At 41.5% G+C, this 21,563-nt stretch overlaps 1 protein-coding gene across 1 annotated transcript in view; it reads left to right on the plus strand.

Annotated features, from left to right (window-relative positions):
• AFF3 (ALF transcription elongation factor 3) overlaps positions 1 to 21,563 on the plus strand; it is a 329,019-nt gene that overhangs the window by 133,866 nt on the left and 173,590 nt on the right. Inside the window, exon 4 of the mRNA XM_071430804.1 lies at positions 15,660 to 15,704. Within this exon, the coding sequence (XP_071286905.1) occupies positions 15,660 to 15,704 (45 nt within the window). The remainder of the gene's footprint in view (positions 1 to 15,659; positions 15,705 to 21,563) is intronic.

The following is a 21,563-nucleotide window of genomic DNA, read 5'->3' on the forward strand; positions in this document are numbered from 1 at the left end:
TATACTATATAAATGATTCTAACCAGCCATGTTTATATTGCCGGGAGCTGTATACAAATTAGCTAAGTTTGGATTCATTTCTCCTAGAAATGGAAAAAAAAAATGGAGTTGTGTAACCTTTACCACCTCAGCAAAGTAAATGTGAGTTGAGCATGGCTGACCTGGGCTTACCAGGATATGGCCGTGAGTCAAAAGAACAAAGAGGAGAAGTTTATGGCATTAATGCCATGAATTAGGAATCTCTGTGAGTTGAGAACACTCTATTTCATGTCTTCTCCTTCCCCATCTGGAAGGATGAGGGTGAAATAGGAATGCTAATGTTTGAAGCTTCAATCCCATCCACTCCTTAATCAGTAAATAATTACTTGCTGTCTTTTCCTCAGTACTTACGTATGCCTATACTCTAGAGTCAAAGGTATGCAAATACCAGAAAACAGACTATCTCTGGAAAAATGTCAAAATATTTTGGTAAATTATACACTATTATAATAATTGTATTTTTATGGTTTGTCTCAGAAGACGCACTGCTTTTGCATCAAATATTACGTTTTAGACCCTTAATGAGTGTAAACCATCCTTTCACCTACATTCCTTCTTCCACTCTCCCTGTAGTAGATCTGCTCAGCAGCAGTGATATCCAGCCTTAAGAGTGGAACAAGTCAAAGATTTGCTTTGCCTTGCTGGGGGAGTGCACTTGTTACTCAGTTAACTTTTTAACTTTTTGTGAGAGCATGTAAAACAAGGTGACATACAGATTTGTTTGGTCATTATGATAGGATGTGGGAATGTTTGATCTTGTTTTCCTTCCCCTTTCCAAAGCCATCTTCTATGCCTTTCAAGAAGTCTAGCTGACACTAAAGCAAGTATGAATGTGCAAGAAAAAGTATTTTCTTATATCTAATTCTACAGCATTTCACATTAATTTTTGAGGTGGTGCTAAGCATCTGAAACATTAGATCCCAAATTTAGCTATCATTTTTATTTCTGAAGAAATTGCTCATCAGCCTCCAGTATATTCCATAAATTTTCCCTGTTGCATATTTTGTGGGCAAATAAATTATGGGAACATTTTGTAACATCGTGTGCAAGTGTTACATGACTGTGCAGGTAATGGGTGAGCAGACAGAAACATTTGGCTACTTTTCATCCCCAAATGTGGTAGAGGTATTTCTGGGCATCAGTGTCAGCCTGTTGTTTGGAGAGCTCCCATGGAGTTCTTGCAAACCTCTTCCCCTTGGCTGGATCCAGCTGCTATGAGTGGAAGCTCTGGGAATACTGCTCCAGCACACACTGTGCCTTGGCTCCCCTTTTATGAAGGACTGAGCCTGAGAAGGTTTGATGTCTACAGGCTTAATTTTGAAAAGCTGAGATCTTGTGGACAGATCTTATGTTTGATTTCAGAATACCCATTGTAGATTTTTGAGAGTGTGTGTGCATGGGTGTGTATTAGAGTTTGTTAGGACTTCTCTTGTTTCACTTGTTACTGTAATTTTCAGAGGGAGTTCCATCCTGCCTACCTAAAATGCTTCCAACCCCTTAAGCTGCACAATGTATTCTTTGTTATCCTTCCTAAAAATATACTGTGTTGCCCATATAGAACTGTAGCTATATCTTGTATTTGAAATTATATATACCAATACATATCTAGATTGTGAAGTGCTATACAAGCTTTCATGGTAACGTGCTTGCATACCAAATGCAGATTATTTCAGACTATTTTCAGTCGAGACGTCTGTTTAACATTTTTGTTGGTGACATGGGCAGTGGAATTGAGTGTACCCTCAGCAAGTTTGCTGACAACACCAAGCTGCGTGCTGGCAGCAGTGTGCTGGAGGGAAGGGATACTATCTAAAAGGACCTTGACAGGCTTGAGAGGTGGGCCTGTGCAAACTTGGCTCAGGGCAATCCCAAGCACAGCTACAGGTGGAGGGATGAATGGATGGAGAGCAGCCCCGAGGAGAAGGACTTGGGGATGCTGGCTGGCAAGTTCAATGTGACCCAGCAATGTGAGCTTGCAGCCCAAAAAGCCAACTGTATCCTGGGCTGCATCCAAAGCAGTGTGGCCAGCAGGGCAAGGGAAGGGATTCTGCTCCTCTGCTCCACCCTGGTGAGACCCCACCTGGAACCCTGCATCCAGCTCTGGGGTGCCCAGCACAGGAAGCACACAGGCCTGTTGGAGCAAGTCCAGAGGGTCAGAGGGCTGGCTGTGATTCTGTGATTTAATATTTTCCTTCTGAACAAATAGCAGGATATACCACGTTCAAAAGTGGCATCTCTTGTGTTGGTAGCTTTGATTGAGCTCTGAACCCTAGTGAGACACAATGGTTGACTTTGGGTAGGTTCACATGGCAGTCTCTGCCATGGTTAGTCCTTATAGAGGCTGAGAGGTCTGATGCACAGGTGGACACAGATGAAGAGTTTCTGTCTCTGCTGTAGAGATCCATCAACCATTTATGCAAATTGCCAAAATCAGTGCTAGTTTATTTTAATATGCTAGACAGTCAACTGTAGCAATTCAGCAGCTGCTATGCAAGCAGGAACCTCTGAGACAGTGTCGGTACAGAGAGATAAGAATGAAAATGTAATCCTGGCTTCTGTCTCATTTTTGCTGTTATTTTCTTCTTTAGCTTAGAGGTACAGTTATTCTGGGTAGCAAATGAACCAATATCACACCTTTTCAAAGGCAGTGGTTTGGTTTTGCAATTATTTTCTAGGAATGAGCAATCCCATTGTATCTTGAATTTATATTTAGATGCTGTCAACCAGGCATCTGGGGCAGTGAGTGAGGGGTAGCAGACCCTGAGACCCATGTGGGTGATCTGTGCAGACAGGCTGCTGTGTCTAAACAGTCCCCATGGATAAAGTGATGCAGGTATTCAGCCCATAACTGTTGGCTGTTTTTCCAACTGCAGGTGTTCAAAATCCCCTTGTGTTTCAAGCATAAATGTATATAAAATTTATACTAGGCAGGAGCTGCTCTTAAGTAGAGATTTTCCCAGTAACCCCCTAAGGCAGAGGCAACAGTGACCAGCTGGTTCTTGACTGTCAGGTCTATGCCTTCACCTGCACAGAAACAGTTAAAAGTCTTTGCCTGCAACCCTTGTTAGAGTATCTTGTTTCATAGTTGTATTTTTCCAGCAGAAAAAGAATCATGAAAAAGAGAGGGTTTTGCCAAGAACATTTTATTCTGTTCCTCACAAAATACCTATTGCTGCAAACGGTGCAGGACAATCTGTGTTTTGGAGTGGCTTTCCCATCTTCTACCTGCCCTAATCTCTAACTGGGCTACAAGGGACTTGGAGTGGCATCTGCACATAAAACATTCTGGAAGTGCTACTGGAAGTATGGCTGGGGAGAGGGAAACAGAGAGCTTAAAGAAGCCTTTAGAATATATGTAGCCTTTTGCATTTTAATTTTTCTCTGGTGTTATTGCCTGATGCCCCTATGTGACAATATGGGCACACAAATAAAAATCAGGTCCCAAGTGTAGTTTTGCCTTTCCCTCCTCTCCAACAAGAACCAGGACCTGAAACTCCAAACCCTTCATCAAATAGTTAATTCTCAGGAGAATGAGCCCCTCATCATTCCCTTCATAAACAAACAAATAAATAAAAGATACAAGGATCTGATCTGTTTAATACACACTCTAAAAAAAAACAGAGTGCAGACTAAACATAGTAATCTGATGATTACAAATTATTCAGTCCTATAAACAAAGCATGACAATTGATGACAATGTGGTATCATCTATCATAAATGCAGAGCATCCTCTCTCATCCATAACAAATAATTTGGAGTATTTCAAACCCATAACAAATATATTTAATGTAGTTCACTGTAAAACAATGCATGTTTCTCTGTTTCTAATGCTATATTCAAAAGCCAGCCAAGAGCTTTTTGTGTTTTATTCATTATATTCATTTATGCTGCCAATTCTACTTACTATTCTAGTATTCTGATTTGAAAAATCAAAATTTAATGTATTTCAAGCACATTTAATGCATGTGTGTCTTCAAATTATAGGAGATGGTTTATAAAGTAAATGATGAGACCATAATATAATTCCTGGGTTTCAGATAAATTTTTATCTTGCTAGTTAAAGTATTGATCACAAACCTTACATTCTATTGGTAGCTTTTTATGTGAGGCAAATCAGCTGCCATTGTTACCAAAGCTGAAAATCTCCCTGAGTAACCCATGATAGGTTTATTACATAGGAAGCTTTGATCCTCAGGAGTCGACTAAGATATTCAAAGTTCTTCTAAAGGTGTCTTAGAGACTGCGATACAAATTCAGATGTCTGCTGTCAAACGACTCCTATTCAACAAACCCCAATGAGCCACCTTTGAAAGTGAAGCAGCAAGATGACACCATTCATAGCCTGGCTTTTGGAGAGATCTTTGTGCTCCCCTGCCTTTCCGTACCTGAAAACTCGTTCCACCCCCTATCAAAGTTGCATAACAGAATTTGTAAAAAGCTACACAGAAGGGTTTAATGTGTTGAGAACAAATAACTTCTTTGTTGATATCCACTGCCAGATCAAAGTGACTGAGGGTAATAGGCCCAGGACTGCATTACCTTCAGTTACACCAGGGAACAAAAGAATAAAATAAAAGAGCAAAGGGCGGCAGAGAACAATAAAAAAGGGAAAATACTAACAAGTTTAAAGGATTCAACGCCCTGAAACATGAATAAAAGCCACAGAAAAATTCATCAAGATCACATAACAAAAGGGAAGCATGTGGCTTCTCAGCTGAAAGGCTTTCCAACTGCACTCCTGTTTTCTGTATGTGTTGTTATAATTCAGGGTGCCACAAGACCTGCCATTCTCAACAGGGACCGAGAGCTGGCTCTGCTGCTCAAAAATGCAGATTTGTTGTACTTGACCTAGATGGAAATATCTGTAAGCAGTATTAGGGATTTTCTCTCCATTTAGCTTCCATTTAAAATGAAATGGGGCTACACTGAACATTTCTTTCTCCAGAGACCAAATAACCTGTTTTTAAGTGGAGGATTGTTAAAAAAATCCTAAAGGCTTATTTTGAAGCTTTCCAGTGAAAGTTTTGGAAATCAACCCAAACCAAACCTAAGGGCAACATAACCTTTCTGTGAAGCTCACGAACACCTTAAAGACATGGTGGTCCATTAGCTGTGTGGGAGGGCTCAATGCCAGCAGGTGGGAAATGTGTGCTTACTGGAAGGACAAATGTGCTTTTCCAGACAGAAAATCTGGGAAAGCTGAGACCAGTTTTTCTTTCTACTTTCTTTCTGTATTTCACTGTTACTTGTAACAGTGACGGCAAAAGGAAAATCAGAAAGCATTGTGACATTCAGATGCAATATCCCCTTTAAAAGTGGATACCTTGAGAGAATATGAAAAGGGAAAGCCAGAAGAAAAAGAACTAGGATCATTTAAAGCAAACCTTTTGTCCTCCAAGACTGAAGGACCAGTGTGGCTTCCATCAAAAAAAGTTAACAAGTACAATACAGCTACTTGGGAACTACCTGTAGCTCTCCCCCAAACCTGGGACATCATTTATTCTCCTGCTCCTGGTCTTTGTGATTGCCCAAAAGGTAGGATGCTCTCATGGAGCCCACAAGAAAGCAGGGACTAGTGCTGGGAAGCTGCCATTCCCTGGGATGGATGATTTTACAGGTGTGAAGATATCTTCATTCTGGAGGTAAGGGAGCATGGGACAGTGCCAGGCTCCTGCCTAGCTCCCAAAAAAGAGGACTGATATGGGCTTGCAGTGAATCAGTGGTAATTTTTTTTTTCCAGTGGGATATAGGGAAGAGGGGGCAGGAAAAAATAAGGAAGGTATTTCTCTATTCTGCAACATTATAAATGTGCTGAATTTATTGGTTCCCATATTAAGGCTATTGTTGATAAGATTTGGCACTTGTTTGGTTACTTTGGACATTTCCAGGAAACTTTTAGAGTTTTTTTGTGTGGCATGTACATATATACATGTACATGTATGTCTACCTTGGTATATATATTTATACCTTGATGTATACATGGTGCCATGTACATTCCTAGCTGGAAGGAACTTACATCTGTGAGCTCTAAGACATCCAGCCCTGACATTTTAGTTGAAATTTTACATATCCTGTTAACTGCAATACTTTTAGAAAGTACTGGTTTCAGTAGGTTTGCCGTGAATGTGTTCCCATCAGTCTGTCAGTGACCATGGTATGCCTTGATTTTTCTTTTGACTTTCAGGAATGCTGAAAGCACAATAAAACTCTGCCAAGGTTTTCACTGTAGCTTGAAGAATTGTGCTATTTATCAGCCTTCATGTGAGTTTTAAGAGAATCCACCTGAGCTGACCAGAGGCATCAATGGATTGATTTAAAGATGCAGATGCATACAACTCTTTTTCTTCATTGATAATGCTTTTGGTTTTCAATAGCAAATTACAACCCTCTTGGGCAAATAGGTGTCCAGGTCATAATTGCCATGACCAGAATATGGTTTTTGTGTTCTTTGCAATGAGGCTAAGCTATCATTGTCAAAACCATGTAAGGCTCTCTTCCTTACACACAAAAGATTCTTTTTTTCAAGCTCATTTCTGATCCATCTATTCTGTGAAGCAGTTGTATTCTGTGCAAGTCAGGGAAAGCAGTGCAATGTAAGTGTTCTAAATCACTGGAAAGGCAATATCACCTATGCTCAGGCAAGGTAGAAATATGGTCTAGCTCTGGATTTGCAGATAGGTTATTTGACTCTGCTGTCTTTATCACCAGATGCTCACTGGTCAGACTGGCTCAGTCAAAGGTTCTTGATGCTTGTTGCCCTCACAGTAGCAGTTACAGTGAAAGGTTGAGGTTTGTTTTCCTGGGGAGGAGACACTGTCAAAGCCAAAACTGTCAGATGTTTGTGACATCCTTAGACTAGCAAAAGCCATTAGCAGAAAGCCTCTGGTCTCCAAATCATGGGGGGTTTTTACCTGTTGAGTTTAGATCAGTCTAAGTCTCTAAAACTGAGAAGGCTGCTTTCAGCATTAGGGATTAGTGAGATGTTGTTTCTCCCCAGGAAAGCTTTTTCATCTCTGTGTGTTGTAGGAAATAATCCAGTGTTACCTTCTGGAGCTACAGGCTGCTGCTCAGTGTTTTGGGCTTCTGGCTGCCTCTTGAAGATCCTGTAATCCTCTTTTAGGCCTCTGTGAAAGCCTTTGGTCTTGGTATTGGGTAGAGTGACATTCTTGTTACCCATCATGACAGAAAATACCCTTGTGTCCTTTGTCCTGTCCTCAGCTTTTTTAACAGGATGGTCATTCAGATTTTTGGTAGTATTTCAGTGTTAGTATCTTTTCTTTGGACTTTGTAGAGATGTTTTTTGGATCATGAATTTTATTAATATTGAATTTCTCATATGAGGTTCTGTTTTTCAATTACTGCCTCCACCACTGCCCAAAGGGTAGATTTTTTCCCCCAGTGTTTCCTAAATGGATGTAAATAGGCTTTAAGGAACACCTGGTAGATGTTACTCTTTCCATCAGCACTCATGTACAGGGGCATTCTTCCATTGGGGCCTTTTGTGGGAAAGATTTCTCCAGAGCTGTGTACTGTAAAACCTTCAATCTGTAAGAGATTTAACCCTTTCTGTGCAACAGTTTGTAATCACATAACCTTTAGCTCAGTGGGAATGAATACCAATTATCATTTATAAACAGTTCCTCTCATTATGCGCCTATTTATGGCATCTTTTATAGCTTGCTAATTACAAGCACACAAACCAGAAATGTTTGGAGTTAAATAATGTAAACAGGGATGTAATTGATTTTCATGTTGAATAGTTTTTATTGATTTATCGTTAATTAACACTTTTAAAGGATCTCTTGGCAAAGTAATCCATTTAATTTATTCAGTGTTATACTAGCTGATGCTAAATTCATGTTAAAATTCACAAAAATATAAACAGTTCCATAGTACCTGTTTTTCCAACTGTTGCCATTATGCAGATGTTACATATCCTCCCCAAACAAACACAGACAATATATTAAATGCAGTCAGTCAGGCTCAGTCCAGGTCCCAGCCAACAAATGTCCACATCACTAAAAACAGCACATTCCAGTTGACACCAACTGGCCATCTGTGCAGCAAGGAGGACAGGTATCTGTGGGGGAGAAGAGCTGCTCTCTGTTGGTCTCAGGGCAGAGTCCCTGGGTGGGCTGTTGAAGGACTGCACGGGCTGAGGGAAGAAGATTTCATGCTGCAAAGCCAAGACTCTGGTGTCCATAACGGGAACTTTCTGACAAATACACCACTCTGTCAAGCAGCAGTCGCTTGACATGTTTGGGGCATGCATAGAGTACTGCAGAAAATGTAGCATGCTGAAGACTCTTCCAGAGGTCCCCAATGGCTTTTTCCAGTTTTTTCCGTGGGAAGCAGGGACTGTGGAGTCCATTCAGGGGGGTTTTGGCAACATTTTCAAATATGTTAGATACCTTCCTCTCCTGCTGACTTTTCTGAAAGCACAGGTGACTTACTAGCACCTCCCCAGGATCAAGCATCTATCAAGGAGTAAAATTGCAAGGTGCAATCTCCATTATCACCAGCCCATTATATTTTTCAAATGGGTAGTAAGAGAGTGTAATCACAACAGGCCCTGTTTTTACATTAGTGAAGAAAAACATTAATATACTGTGACATTATATTGATTTGATGCAATCAATCTTTCCCAATAACAATAAAACCTTTATATTTTATTAATAGAACAATGCAGTTCGTCTCAATTACAACTCCACTTTATTGTTCTGGGTCAGGGTGTAATTTTGGCATGTTTGGAATTTTATTTTTATTAATATAATGTAAAAGCCTGTAAAATCACTCTGCTGATCTGTCAGTAGGTTTCATTTGAGGCTTCCAAGCACCCTTTACTAGATGAAATGTTACCAGTGCAGCTCCTGTCATTGATTGTTCAATGACCCTTAGGGGTGGAGAGAGTGGGGAGGGTTAAGAAGAATTCTTGGCCTTTAATTGTCTTGATTTTATTTGTGGTGTGGACACTGAGACTTGGACTCAGACCATGTCATCAGTTTGAAGACCTCTCAACACATGGCCAGACCCAGCCCTTCCAAATACCCTCCCAGCTGGGCTGTAGGAGTCTGAGCTCTGCTGAAGCTCCCAGCAGCCATCCAGATGGCAGCCCTTCAGCATCATTTCACTTCCTCATCCTGGCTTCTCAACATTTACTGCAGGCCAGGCACTGCATGGACAAGAGATGATGTCTCAAGCTCTGGGACAGGCCATGGGCACATAGGGGAGGAGTTATGCTCTAACATCAATTCCTTGCTCTTTTAAGAACAATACAATGAATGGCTTTACTTACACATCCACAGGACATCTATCTTCACCTAGACTCATCTGCTATAAGACCAGCACAGCCTTGTGATACTCTGGGTTATGGCTCTGTGAATTTCTCTCCAGTCTTTTTTTGGAGGGTCTTGCTCTCCAAAAGCTGCTGTTCTGCCTCAGTTCTAGGGGAGCTGCTGAGCACACTGCTCTGAGTGCCATTCATCAAGAGCACAATGGGCTCTTGCTTCTCTTTCCTAGTGTGCATGGCAAGTCTGTTGGGTCATTTGGCATTTCTCTCTCTCTCTACAGATATTTTTGATTCATCTCCTTTAATTAGCCAGAACATATTCCTGGTCCTGGTAAAAGACTAGGGCATCATGATATTCTAGTTGCAGTGAGGCCCCAATTAGTACAGATACTTTCATTAAAGCAAAGCTAGATTACTTTCATCACTTGATCTTTTTTTTTCCTTGAAATAAAATCTTTTTAAAAGCTACTCCTCTTCCCTTTTGAACCAAGAACAGTGTTGCAAGATCCCTTGGTAGGAAAAATAATCCCCATAAAAATATGGTGGGTCCATTTCAAAAGAAATGGGTTTATTAAAGGTAGCAGTTTATTAACAGTGACTGTGAAATAGATGGATTTAATGACTTTAATTAGTGCAACACTTTCTGACACAGACCTTGAGGAGAATTTAGCTCCTCTTTCCCATCTCCCTCCTGCACTTCTCTGTGTCTAAAGAAGTGTCAGCAATTCCTCATAGTAAAAGTGAAACAGCTCCTACTCACAGCAATGCCAAGCACAGGAGAAAACTCCTGTACCAACAGACTGTGGCCACTAGCACTCCAATTAGTGGTAAGGCATAGCAGGAGTGCAAAGTAAAGCTTTCAAATATCAGGAACAGAAAATCAAGTTTTCTGAGCTGTCTCTTTATATCTATTTCCTTGGTGTAACCTTACACAGCTCAGCCCTGCTTGCCTGCCTCCTCAGGGAGAGATTAGGAGTCTTCTTCACAGAAGGCACAAGCATTATTAATGGCACCCAGTGAAATGAGGGTGACTGCAGTGTGCCATGGCTCCCTGAAGTCTATCCCTCTAAAGGTAGATGGAAATATTGCTGGTAGGTCTCGTGTCACCCATCAAGATCAAAATGCCGTCATTGTTAGAGAGGGAGAAAGAAACAAGAGAAATGCCATTTTTAATTTTGTCCTGATTTTTCCTGCTCAGTCCTTTTTCTATGGGATATTCCAGATTATCAGTACTGAAAATGCCTGCATCCATGTTGATTTTGACCAACCCTATTTTCATTCTTTTTTGAAGAAAATGCTTTCTTAAAGTAAAAAAAAAAATTCCAAAATTTGGAGAGAAACATTTGATATTTTGGTTTAATGCCTTCTTGATTTAGGCCATATTTTATTCTATGATTACAGATTATATTTCTTAAAATTTGTCATTCGAGTATTGTGACTTGATCAAATTTTGATTTCTCAACTGAATTGAAGAATAGTTCATAAAAGTTCATTTTTAAGGTAATGATGTGACACAATTGCATTTTGTATGGAAGCATAGCCAAAGGGATAAAATCAACAAGTAGCCTGTGCCCAGGTCCCTATTCAGAATGAAAACATTACAAAAAATGGGGGCAAAAAGGTAAATTTTTAACTAGGTTGATCTTTTTAGATCTTAAATCTTTTTACCAGGCCATCTTTCATGAGGTTCAAAGTCCTTCCTTTTCTCTTCAAGAGCCGTGTGGGTTCAGCACAACGACTCCATAAAGAGCATTTTGGAGAATGTAACATATGTAAGGAAAGCAGTAACAACTTAAGCCCTGCATGTCTAAAAACCCTTCCTGGACATCTGCAAATGACATGTCCCCAAAATTCCTTTCCACAGCCTGGCTACATTTCTGCAGAACCCCCAGAAATCACATCTCCAATCTCAGGCCCAAAACCCTGTTAAACTCCAGCAAATTCAACAACTTGAATGTGTTAAGATCTCGTTAAAGAAATGATTGAAGGGAAACTTTGAGAGTAATGGTTCTCCTGAACCCAACGGGCAGAACACATACTTACAGATAAGTAAAAAGATGAGGAGTTTACTTCTTCATATCCCTTTCTAGCAAATGGATTGCATAGAAAATGTTGTATGTGCATGTGTCTGTGTGTGTGTGTGTGTGCCCGGCAAAGAAGAATTTCTAATATGCTTTCAGATTTAGGTCCACCAAGGTGGGATTTTCTCCCCCCTTTTTTCCTATTTTGTTTCATCGTGGATTTTGGTTATTGCCTGCCAACATTCAGGGCCTGAAGCTTCCCTTTCCCCTTTCCCCTTTCCCCTTTCCCCTTTCCCCTTTCCCCTTTCCCCTTTCCCCTTTCCCCTTTCTCCTTTCCTGAGGGGAAATCCTGCAGCCCCACCGTGAGCAGTGCTGTGCTGTGCCTGAGCAGCGTGGGGTGGACGTGAGGTGGCAACTGTCATGCTGCTGGCTGGAGTTGACACAACCAGCCTGGCACCCATTGAGGGGAAGAGGATGAGTATGTACCTCAGGCTTCTGGAGATCGTCCTCATGCCTAATTGATACTGGAGACAAAAATCCAATAGCTTCTGGACACTTCATAAAAACACCTAGCACAGTCCAAATAATGACAGCACCAAAAGCTTGCATCATAAAAATCTCTTGGGCTAAAATGGAAATAGATACTTGCAGAAGATTTTTCTTTCTTTCCTCAACATAAAGATTTAAAGGAGGAAGAAGTGTCACAAGATAGGCAATTCCTTTCAGAGAGGTTTCTTTATATATCTCTGTGTGAATGCTCTTGGTAAGGGAAGAAAAAATAATGCTCTGAAACAAAATTTTTACCGAGGTAGCTTTTTTTTGAAATGGCATCCCGTTTCCCAAGAATTCTATGTAGCCTTTAGTCAGTCTTGTTTCTTACAGTTCTCTGTGCTTTGCATGGTAATTAGCTGCTCGTGTTATCAGCAGCACGACGCTCCCGGCTATTTCTCGAGCAGCTCTGCCGTTATCCTGGGCGGCAGCTCCGCGCATCCCCCGCCAGCCCGCACGGCGGCCGCCCCTGGGCGCGGAGCTCGGCGCTCTGCAGGCTCTGCTCACCGAGGGATGAGGGCAATGGGCACAGAATCCGAGGGGGAAAGAGGCTGAGCCCACTTTCCTTGACAGGTCCCCAAGACTTGGCAGTACTTCGCTGATGGTCCACTGGAGGTTCAGTGAGGCAAGTTTGTTATGACAGATCGCAAAACAGAGAGGAAGACAAACGAGACGGGTTCATCGGTGTCAGAGCAAACACAGGGGAGCAGCTCCTCAGCTTAATTTGTAACAGCAGCCTCAAAACCTTTATTCGGTTTTAATTTTAATTTTTAAAAATAATAATGAAAACGTTTATTGCAGGAATGTCCTGTGGAGGGACTGCTTTGCAGAGCCTGCCAAGCTGTGCCGACATCAGCCATACGCAGGGGCCGTGTCACGCAGCCGCCACCAACGCAATAGTGCTTGGATGGGGAAGTCCACCCAAGCAAAGAGCGTGTCAAGGGCTCTCTGCAGCTAATGCAATCCCTTCTTTTAATTTACATTTCAAGAAACATTTGCCAGCTTTTTTTTTCTTTTTTTTTTCAACCTAAACTGTGGCCACAAAGTTAAATTCAGTTTGCCAGATTCCATGGCAGCGCACGTTCCTCTGTAGCATCAGTGGAGGTGTAGTGGATGGTCTAGAAAGTTTGATATCAACAGTAATGTTAAGATGTTCGTAAATACTCAAAAAAAAAATCAAATTTACATTTGGCACTCAAGAGATGAAAAACAGAGAGGAAAACATAGACATTGAGGGAGTTTCCCCCAAATATTATATCAGTTTTACATATCTTGTCTTTCGTTTTGTGTTTCCAGCCTATTTTTCACCCTTTGAAATGGTGCATGATGATATTGAGAGGGAGATGTGAAAAGCTTTTAGTTCCTGCCCAGACAGATTATGGGCTAGAAAGAAAAGCTAAAGTTTTAGTTCTGGGGTAATAGAAAGCAAAATTTCTTGCTGATGAGTACTTGCAGACTTTTTTCACTACACTTCTAGGGGAGTTATTTAATTTCGTAACAGACGCTTGTTCCTAATCCTAGTCTGAAATAGCCTGCTGCCAAATTCACATTCAGTATTTTTATCCTCACAGAGAAAGAGATCATCATTTTATCATATGTTCAATGTGCTCTATACAGCATAAGATCATATGGTCATCTCATCCCTTCTGTAAGATGGCAATAGACTAAAACAGACAACTTAAAGATGGCAGTGAATTGGTTTCTCTCTAAACAAGGCACTCATGATGAGGGCTTTGCATTCTCCACTGTTAGAGGGACAGCAAGTGAACAAACTGGGGCTTGGGGAAGGAAAGGGAAAAAATAGATGGAAACCCACAGAGAAGAGAAAAATAGCAACTATTAATTTTTAAATTATTTAATATACAGAGATTGTTGTGTCTCTCCATCTTGCTAGGTTCACTAGCAACACAAACACTTGCACTCCTGCTCCTGTGACAGGAATATCACAAATGGTGGTGTGCAGCTCCTCAGGGGAGGTCTGAGGTCAGAACAGGGCTATCTGCTCAGGGCAGCAGCTTCTCTTCAGCATCCATAGATCAGATATGAGTAATTTTTCAAAGTCTGACTTCACCACATGTACCTTTACCTTTGAAATCAGTGGTGTAATTTGTAGTGAACTGTAAAGCTGATGGACTGTGTTTCACCAAGAAGAGTTGATGTGATTAATTTGTTTATTGAGGGCCATATTCACCAAAGATTTAGCAGGAGTGCAGGCAATAAAACATTTAAGACTTTCTATGAATTGGCATGAAACAACAGCCACAAAAAATTAGAAAACATAAGTTGTTCTTTTGCATATGCATGGCTGCTGTTCTCCTGACCTTGGTTACAGCTGGTGGGCTTTAAGCAGTTGAAGATCCAGATGTCCTCACTCCCTCAGCTCAAACTGGGGAGTGGTGGTAAAAGTGTCCAGGACTTGCACAAATTGGTCAGTGCAATCATTTGGCTTTTGTAGGCAGAGGTATCCATTTTTGAAAAAGCCTCATGATTTTTTGGGTGCACAAATACAGATGTGGTAGAGAAGTCTGATTTCCAGAAGAGAAGAGCTTCATTTGGAAAAATGAATTGCTTTGATATATCTCCAGGTGCACACCTGAAAATTCAGAGCATCCAGGGGTTTTTTGAAAACAAGAGAAGACCAAGCTCACCTCTCTGCTAGCTCTTTGGGTACAGTAATTGCCAGATGGACTTTTTTCTATCCCCCTTTCTCACATGGGAAGATCTCAAACCCCTGCTTTGTGAATTAGTTTCGTTCTGCAGAAAGAAGAAAGCCTTTTTTGGGGGGATTGTCAGGGAGTGTAGTGTGGTGAAGGAAATCCCCAGACAGCCTGCTGCATGCAGCAGCCACCTGTATCTTGTGGAGAGCTGTAAGAGATGGGCAACCCCTTGGTATCAGTACCTCCATCCAAGTGTGCCCTCTCTTCCCAGGTGTGTGCTGGGCAGTGTGAGCAGGCTGGTACTGGGCAGGGGGCAGGCAGGAGGGAAGGGGGTGTGTGTCTCACACTGCCTCGTCCTTGCTGGCAGAAGTTTGGGTCCCAGTGAACACCCAGGCTGAGCAGGCAGGTGAGGCACCATCTGGATGGTCTCCAGCTGCCCTGCCAAATCTCTGATTTCCCCTCTGCAGAGTAGCTCTGGAGTGAGTCATACTGCTTGGGAGAGTCGAATTCTTCTGCGCCCTCAGTCCCACAATGCAGGGGTGGCCTTAGAGTCAGCATTTTAGGAAATGACAGCTTCTCAGGACTGCTGCGCCCATGCTCAGTGTTGCTGCCTGTGTTGCAGTCTCTGCAGCTCTCCCCTCGGCATCACATCTGCCCTACACATCCTCAGCCTTTGCACAGACAGTGTCACTGCACAGCTGTGCTGCCCAAAGGATGTGGAGAGATGTTATTTACTTAATAGAAATAAATGCACATTGGATCCATGTGCATGCAATAACTTCTTTGCTTCTGCTTACTCATACATGGTAGAGCCCAAACTGCAGGAACAGAAACCAAAAGTGGTGTGAAAAAAAGTCTGTCGAATTTATAGAAATATGTTGCAATCATATGTAAACACTGTAAATATTGCATCTTCCTGTGGTGCTGCTAGGGAATAATTTGGGAATTTTAAGCAGTGCAACTTTGCAGATGCTGGAAAGACTTGGTCTCATTTTGAATCTGTAATAGAGGTTGGAATATATTTCATGTGACAACCATGTCTTCAGACCTATTTGTTATTTCTTTTTAAAACATAAACAAACTGTCTTCTCATTTTGTTTACAGGACAGTGGAACAGGAGATAACAGCTGCATTGAAGAAATATTGCGGGTAGGAATCCTAAAAAAAAACATTTTTTCCAGTCCAATTTTGTTTGCTCTGAAAAGACAAGAGAATAACAAGAATATTGCAATTACTGCTGTTAAAATTTTCCTCCTTTAGATTTTCATCTTTCTAAGGAAAAAGTAGGCAAAATTATTTCCTCATGAAAAATAATTGAAAAATCTGTGAGAACAACCTTTCAAAGCCTGTGGATTTCACTGCTACTTTATGCCTGTACAGCTGACCTTCATGCATGGAGAAGCAGATAATGGGATAAATTATAAACTGAAATGTACAATGATGTTTCAGGTTTACAAACCATGCAAAGTGCATGTTTCCATTAATCATGACTGTCAAAAATCTTAATTTTGAAGGGAGGTCTAGGAAGGTCATTTTCCACCTGGATTTAATTATGTAATGTCATTATTTTCATTATGTCCATTACATAATGACAATGTGCAAAATCTGCAGTTATTTCCATATTTCATTATTATTTCTTTTATCTTTGTAATTTCTAGTTTATTTTCATGGAGCAAATTAATACACATCCAGACAGATCTTGGCTTGAATTAACTTGGATATTGATTATTTTCTGTGGCAGAAATATTTATAAACAGTGAAAATTTTCTGTAATATTTTAACTCGTGGTTATTTTGGTTCTTTTTCAAAAACAATAATTCGATAATTCACAATTCTTAAAAATTTGATGTGATTGAAACACAAAGCAAGGTAGATGGAATGATAAAACCTCCCTGTTACTGTATGTGCTTTTACCTCTTGGATATTCCACCACCCAAATATTTCTAATGATTTATAAACTACAGGGTTATAAATATTTGGTTTGGAGGTTAGCACTGCATCAAGCCTGTTGTTTCTAAAGGCATTTCTCCATTTTCCCTCAATATGTTAAATGCAGCTTTTAATTCTTAAACTGGACAAAGAGTTTATGGAAGGGTGATGATGATGTATTGCTTATGACTTCACTGGCAGAGCTTTTGCTTAGCTGACATTTACAAAGTAGGCTTTGTTAGGACTTAGGTGCATATTCAACAAGCCCAAACCACAGTCCCTGCTGGTTTGTTACAAATTAGTGGCAGATATCCTGAATTCATGATGTGATGTGACACTTAGGCTCCCATTTTCATTTTAAAGCAAAGCTTTTAAAATTAACAGTCAGAGAAACTGGTCTTCCTCCTTTAGTTTCTGTAGTTTGGCTCATGCTATTAAGCAAAAATGCAGAAGAGGCACAATTCCTTCCACTCGGAGGAAGATGAGTATGTAAGAGACCCCATCTGAGAAGGAAAATGGGCTGTATGACTAAAGATAGTAAGGTGCATCTCCAACATAATGAACATAGCTGCTGCTCTGTCTTTTTTTTTCCTTTGGAATGTTCCTCAAGAAATATTTTTGTCAAGCTTCATGATGAGTAACCTCACCAATCTGCCCATCTTCCATGTCTGCAAACCTGGGCATCACTTTCTACTCTGACCTTCCCTTGTGTCTCTGTGTCTAGGACTACACGTAAATCTTCCAGGCTGTTACTCTATAGAATTTCTGAGTGAAGCTCTTTATTCTCAAGGGTGTAAGTCTTTGGTCCAAAATTCTCATTACACACTTTGATTGCTGCTGCATCCTTTCCTAGTTTTTGACAAATGCAAGGTTACCCACCTCCATTCATGCTGCTGCACAGATCATTTTCCTAGCTTGACATCTTGCCCAGAGACATCTGTCTTCACATCTCACCAATGTCATCTCCTTCTCTATCACATCAAGTACAGCAATGTGTCTCTGACTTTAAGGTCTCCAGTCCATGCTAACATATGAAATCCCACTTTTAGCTTAGCTGGTGATGTCAAAATATTGCTAAGTTTTACATCAATTAATTTCTCCAATGCTTCCCATCAGATCTGGGAAGAGCCTTGAAAACTTTCCCAATCAGCTCCATAGCTACCTCCCAATCTTAAGGGGCTCTTTTTTCCCCAAGGATGGTGGAAATCCAGTGGTGAGGTCAGGGCTCTACCACTGTTTCTCATGCTCGAACATTTTTGTCCCAATTGTTTCTTGTAGTACTCTGTCAGGTCAGATATATCCATCTGCTCTCTTTTATACTGAAAAGTGGATTTTCTATGTCAAGGAACTGCTGTGTATTACAAAAGTAGTGCTTAGGTACTCTCATAATACAAATCCAGATCTGCAGTTGTGGTTGTTACTGGTAATTACTGAAAACAGCAACAGTAATAATGTGCCTTTGCTGCTCACTTTGTAATTTACTGGCATCTAGACATTTCCATCCCTCTCCATTCCTCCTTTTTGTCCTGAGCAGATCCATGAAGTTGTAACACAGATTTCTACTTTTCTAACACAGCCTGTTAATAAGGAATGCCATTTCCATGGTTTTGCTGGAGGTGCTATTCACATCATAAAGCCAAAGTTTAGCTTCTTTTCAAACAGAAAATATGAAGTTGCTATACAGGTGCCCAAAGGCAGACAATGAAAAGCCACAGCAGCTGAAATACTTGTGTTCCCCTCAGAAAAGATGTCTGGCCTGCTGGAATGTGTTTATTATGGGAAGGACCACTCCTAATACATGGAGCTTCAGCAAAAGGAAGAAGATGTTTAAAATTCATCCTTTTAAGGAATGTTTCACCCTACTTAGGCTGTCTCTTGCACAACACAAAGCAGAAAATATCCCCTCTTTCTAGGTGATGTGTTCCCTGCACAAGTCAGGCTGTGGCTTTTCCATGAAACAGGTACTTCCATGGCATGTCCATGCTGCTGCAGTCAAGAGTGAGGGCAGTAGTAAGTGTGCCCCAGGTCTGCTCCATCTGCTTCCCTGTGTTCCCCCAGCAGGTGAGAAGAGGCAGGTTTGTGCATGGATCTTGTCACCCTCTGGTTCCAGCATGTGGCCATGGCCAGAACTAACATCTGGGCCTGGGCTGCAAATCAGTTTAGGCGTGGCTTTAAAATCACCAAATCTGATGTTGCACTCACTGTGACAAGATTTTATAGGTTTTTTTTGCTGTCTGCTGCAACACAGGTTGCCACAGCTTAAGTCTAGCCTTTTTTGATGTTGTTTTACCAAATGTATTGAAGATCTATGGACTTTGTAAACTGACAGATCCTTCTGCACAAAACTGCAGCTTCCAGAGAATGCCCCCAAGTGCTGAAGCACAGAACCTCTTCCAGTCCTGAAGGAGGTTGATTAACAAGACAGTAACCCTGTCGAGATTGGAGCTGTTGTAAGGCCTCCTGTAGAGTTTATAATCACTGCAGGAATCCTGAACCTCATCTAACCCCATGCACTAATTTATAGCAGCTTCTTCAAAGTGTGCTGACTTCTCTGTCCAGCTGCAGGCACACACTTTGAGGATAGAGAAACTTCTAAGAGAGCTTTCAATGTAAATAACTCCAGTAAGATCAAGTTAAAGATGTAATGTTGAAACATGAGAGAAAAGCCTCATTTCTTGCAAGTAGATTTAAAAGGCAATTTCTTGTAAGCTTTGCATTGTTCATGGAGGACATGATAGAAAACTTTAAAGTGGAAAATAACAGTTAAGACTACACAAATACCCTTTGTTCCACCGTGCATGGAGCAGTTGCTATGCGAGTTCCTGAGATGTTGCCAAAGCCAACCTACTCACTTCCTTGCTAAAACACAGCCTGGCTAAGCAAGATTACTTCAGTTCTGGGGTCCCCAGCGCAGGAAGGACATCAACCTGTTGGAGCAAGTCCAAAGGAGGCCACCAAGTTGATTAGAGGGAAGGAGCACCCCTCCTGTGAGTAAAGGCTGAGACAACTGGACTTGTTCAGCCTGGAAAAGAGATGGCTTAGGGGTGACCTAATTACAGCCTTCCAGTACCTAAAGGAAGCCTACATGAAAGAGGAAGACTTTCCATGAGAGCATGTAGTGACAGGACAAGGGGGAATGGATTCAAACTAAAAGAGATTAGGTTTAGGTCAGATACTAGGAAGAAATTCTTTACTCTGAGAGTGGGGAGGCCCTTGAACAGGTTGCCCAAAGAAGCTGTGGATGCCCCATCCCTGGAGGTGCTTAAGGCCAGACTGAATGGGACCCTAAGCAACCTGGTCTCATGGAAGGTGTCACTGCCTGTCCCTTCCCTGGAGGGTTGGAACTAAAAGATCTGAAAAGCCCCATCTGTGATTCTAGGATAGTAATTCTGGCTGATTTCTATTTGACTTTATTAGTGTGTGGAACTGTGTATTTTGCTATGACTGGTGAGGTTTAAAGTAAACATTTATTTTACTGTAGTACCTTCAAAAAATGGGAGCAATAAGAGTCCTGCCTCTCCACTAAGTTAACTGTTGCAGTCAATATAGGAGGCACTCAGAGAATATTTGCTATGGAGTTAAGTAAGGGAGCGTGTTGAGTGCAGGCAGTTCTTGATTTGTAAAGTAAGCGGCGATTGATCTGGCTATCCTTACAGTCTTAGCTGTGATTTCCTAGAGCTGTGGTAGCTTTGTTGGAAGGAAACCCACAGGCAAGCTGAGCTTTTGATTATTGAAGAGGTTCCTTGTGAATTCCCTGGATTTTTTTGTTGACATGAGCAGTGTCATTGAACTGGGTAGAGAGAGGCATAGTTTGAGTGTTTGGCCTGCAAACAGTGTTTGGCTGCAGAATGAGAAGACAGCAGGAAGCTGGAGGAGAAACAGGAATGCAGAGAAAGGGCTGGAGAAAACCCGAGCACAGCCAGTTAACACAGAAAAAGCCACGTCCTTTGAAATGGCATGGAGCAGCGGGGAGACAGGCTGGGCTCTGCAGTGGAGGACAGATAATTTCTCTCAGAGGAGATAGAAAAAGCCATTGGGAGGCAGTGAAAGGACATGGACTCCAGCTGAGAACATCCGCCCCAGTGAAGGACAGCTCTCCTTGGTGCCATGAACCTCCTGTACAGGGAGGGATAAGCACCCACAGATGGCCTTGAAATAGGTTGTGACTCCTCATGGCCACAGGACATCCACTTATGAAAATGACATTTTAAGTCTGATGGCTGTGATAAGTGATTTACTTGACTCTCTCTACCCTGTGAATCTAATCAGAGTGTGTAAAGCACTGCATTTCTTATTTGAGCAACATTAAAAAAAATAATGTAAACAGAATCTAATTCTGTATTTTTCCCTTCCCCAGTTGGGATTCCTGGCTCATTAGCAGTCTTGCTAATTCTTTAGCAGGAAGCATTAAGGATCGACCCATCAAATATTCAGGGCCTTTTTTCAAACCTCAGCAGCCATATGTGCCATGAGATCAGCTGCACTCCATCAGCTGATTGAATTAAAACAAGAGCAGAGGTAAATTAGAAACTGTCTGCACAAGACAAATCCTGTGAAAACATGAATTTCTACCAAACACACTGTCACTGTGAATAAGCATCACAGTCAGTGGAGCACGTGTCAATACTTAGAGGGGAGAAAAATCAGTTTCTTAGAGGTAGGTTGTTAGTTCAGCAACTGTGAACTGCTGCCTTGTAAATGTTAATGACTGTAAGATCCCACTGGCTGCAGTTAAGCTCCTGGTGGAGTCGGACATGTGAAGAATTACAGAACACAAATATGGTAATCAGTAGTATATTTCTAAACACTCCTGTTGCTTTCCAAAGCAGAGGCAAAACCCTACAGGTGGAGTGAGACCCACTTTGCTGCACAGGCTCATGCAGTAGCTGCCTCTGCACCAGCAGAGCCTTTCTCTGCAGTCTCACTGCTGGGAAGAAACTGCTGGGCAGCATCAGGAGGGAGGTGAGAAGGCCAGCCTCAGACCAGCACCTTTGTGGAGTCATTTGGGTTAGTTATTGTGACTGAACCTGGTGGGAAATTCCTGGAAAAGTTTCTGGAGGAACACACCAACTTTGGCAA

This window comes from Agelaius tricolor, unplaced genomic scaffold (genome assembly GCF_023055355.1).
Source record: "Agelaius tricolor isolate 1412-34295 unplaced genomic scaffold, bAgeTri1.0.p SCAF_7, whole genome shotgun sequence".
NCBI lineage: Eukaryota > Metazoa > Chordata > Aves > Passeriformes > Icteridae > Agelaius > Agelaius tricolor.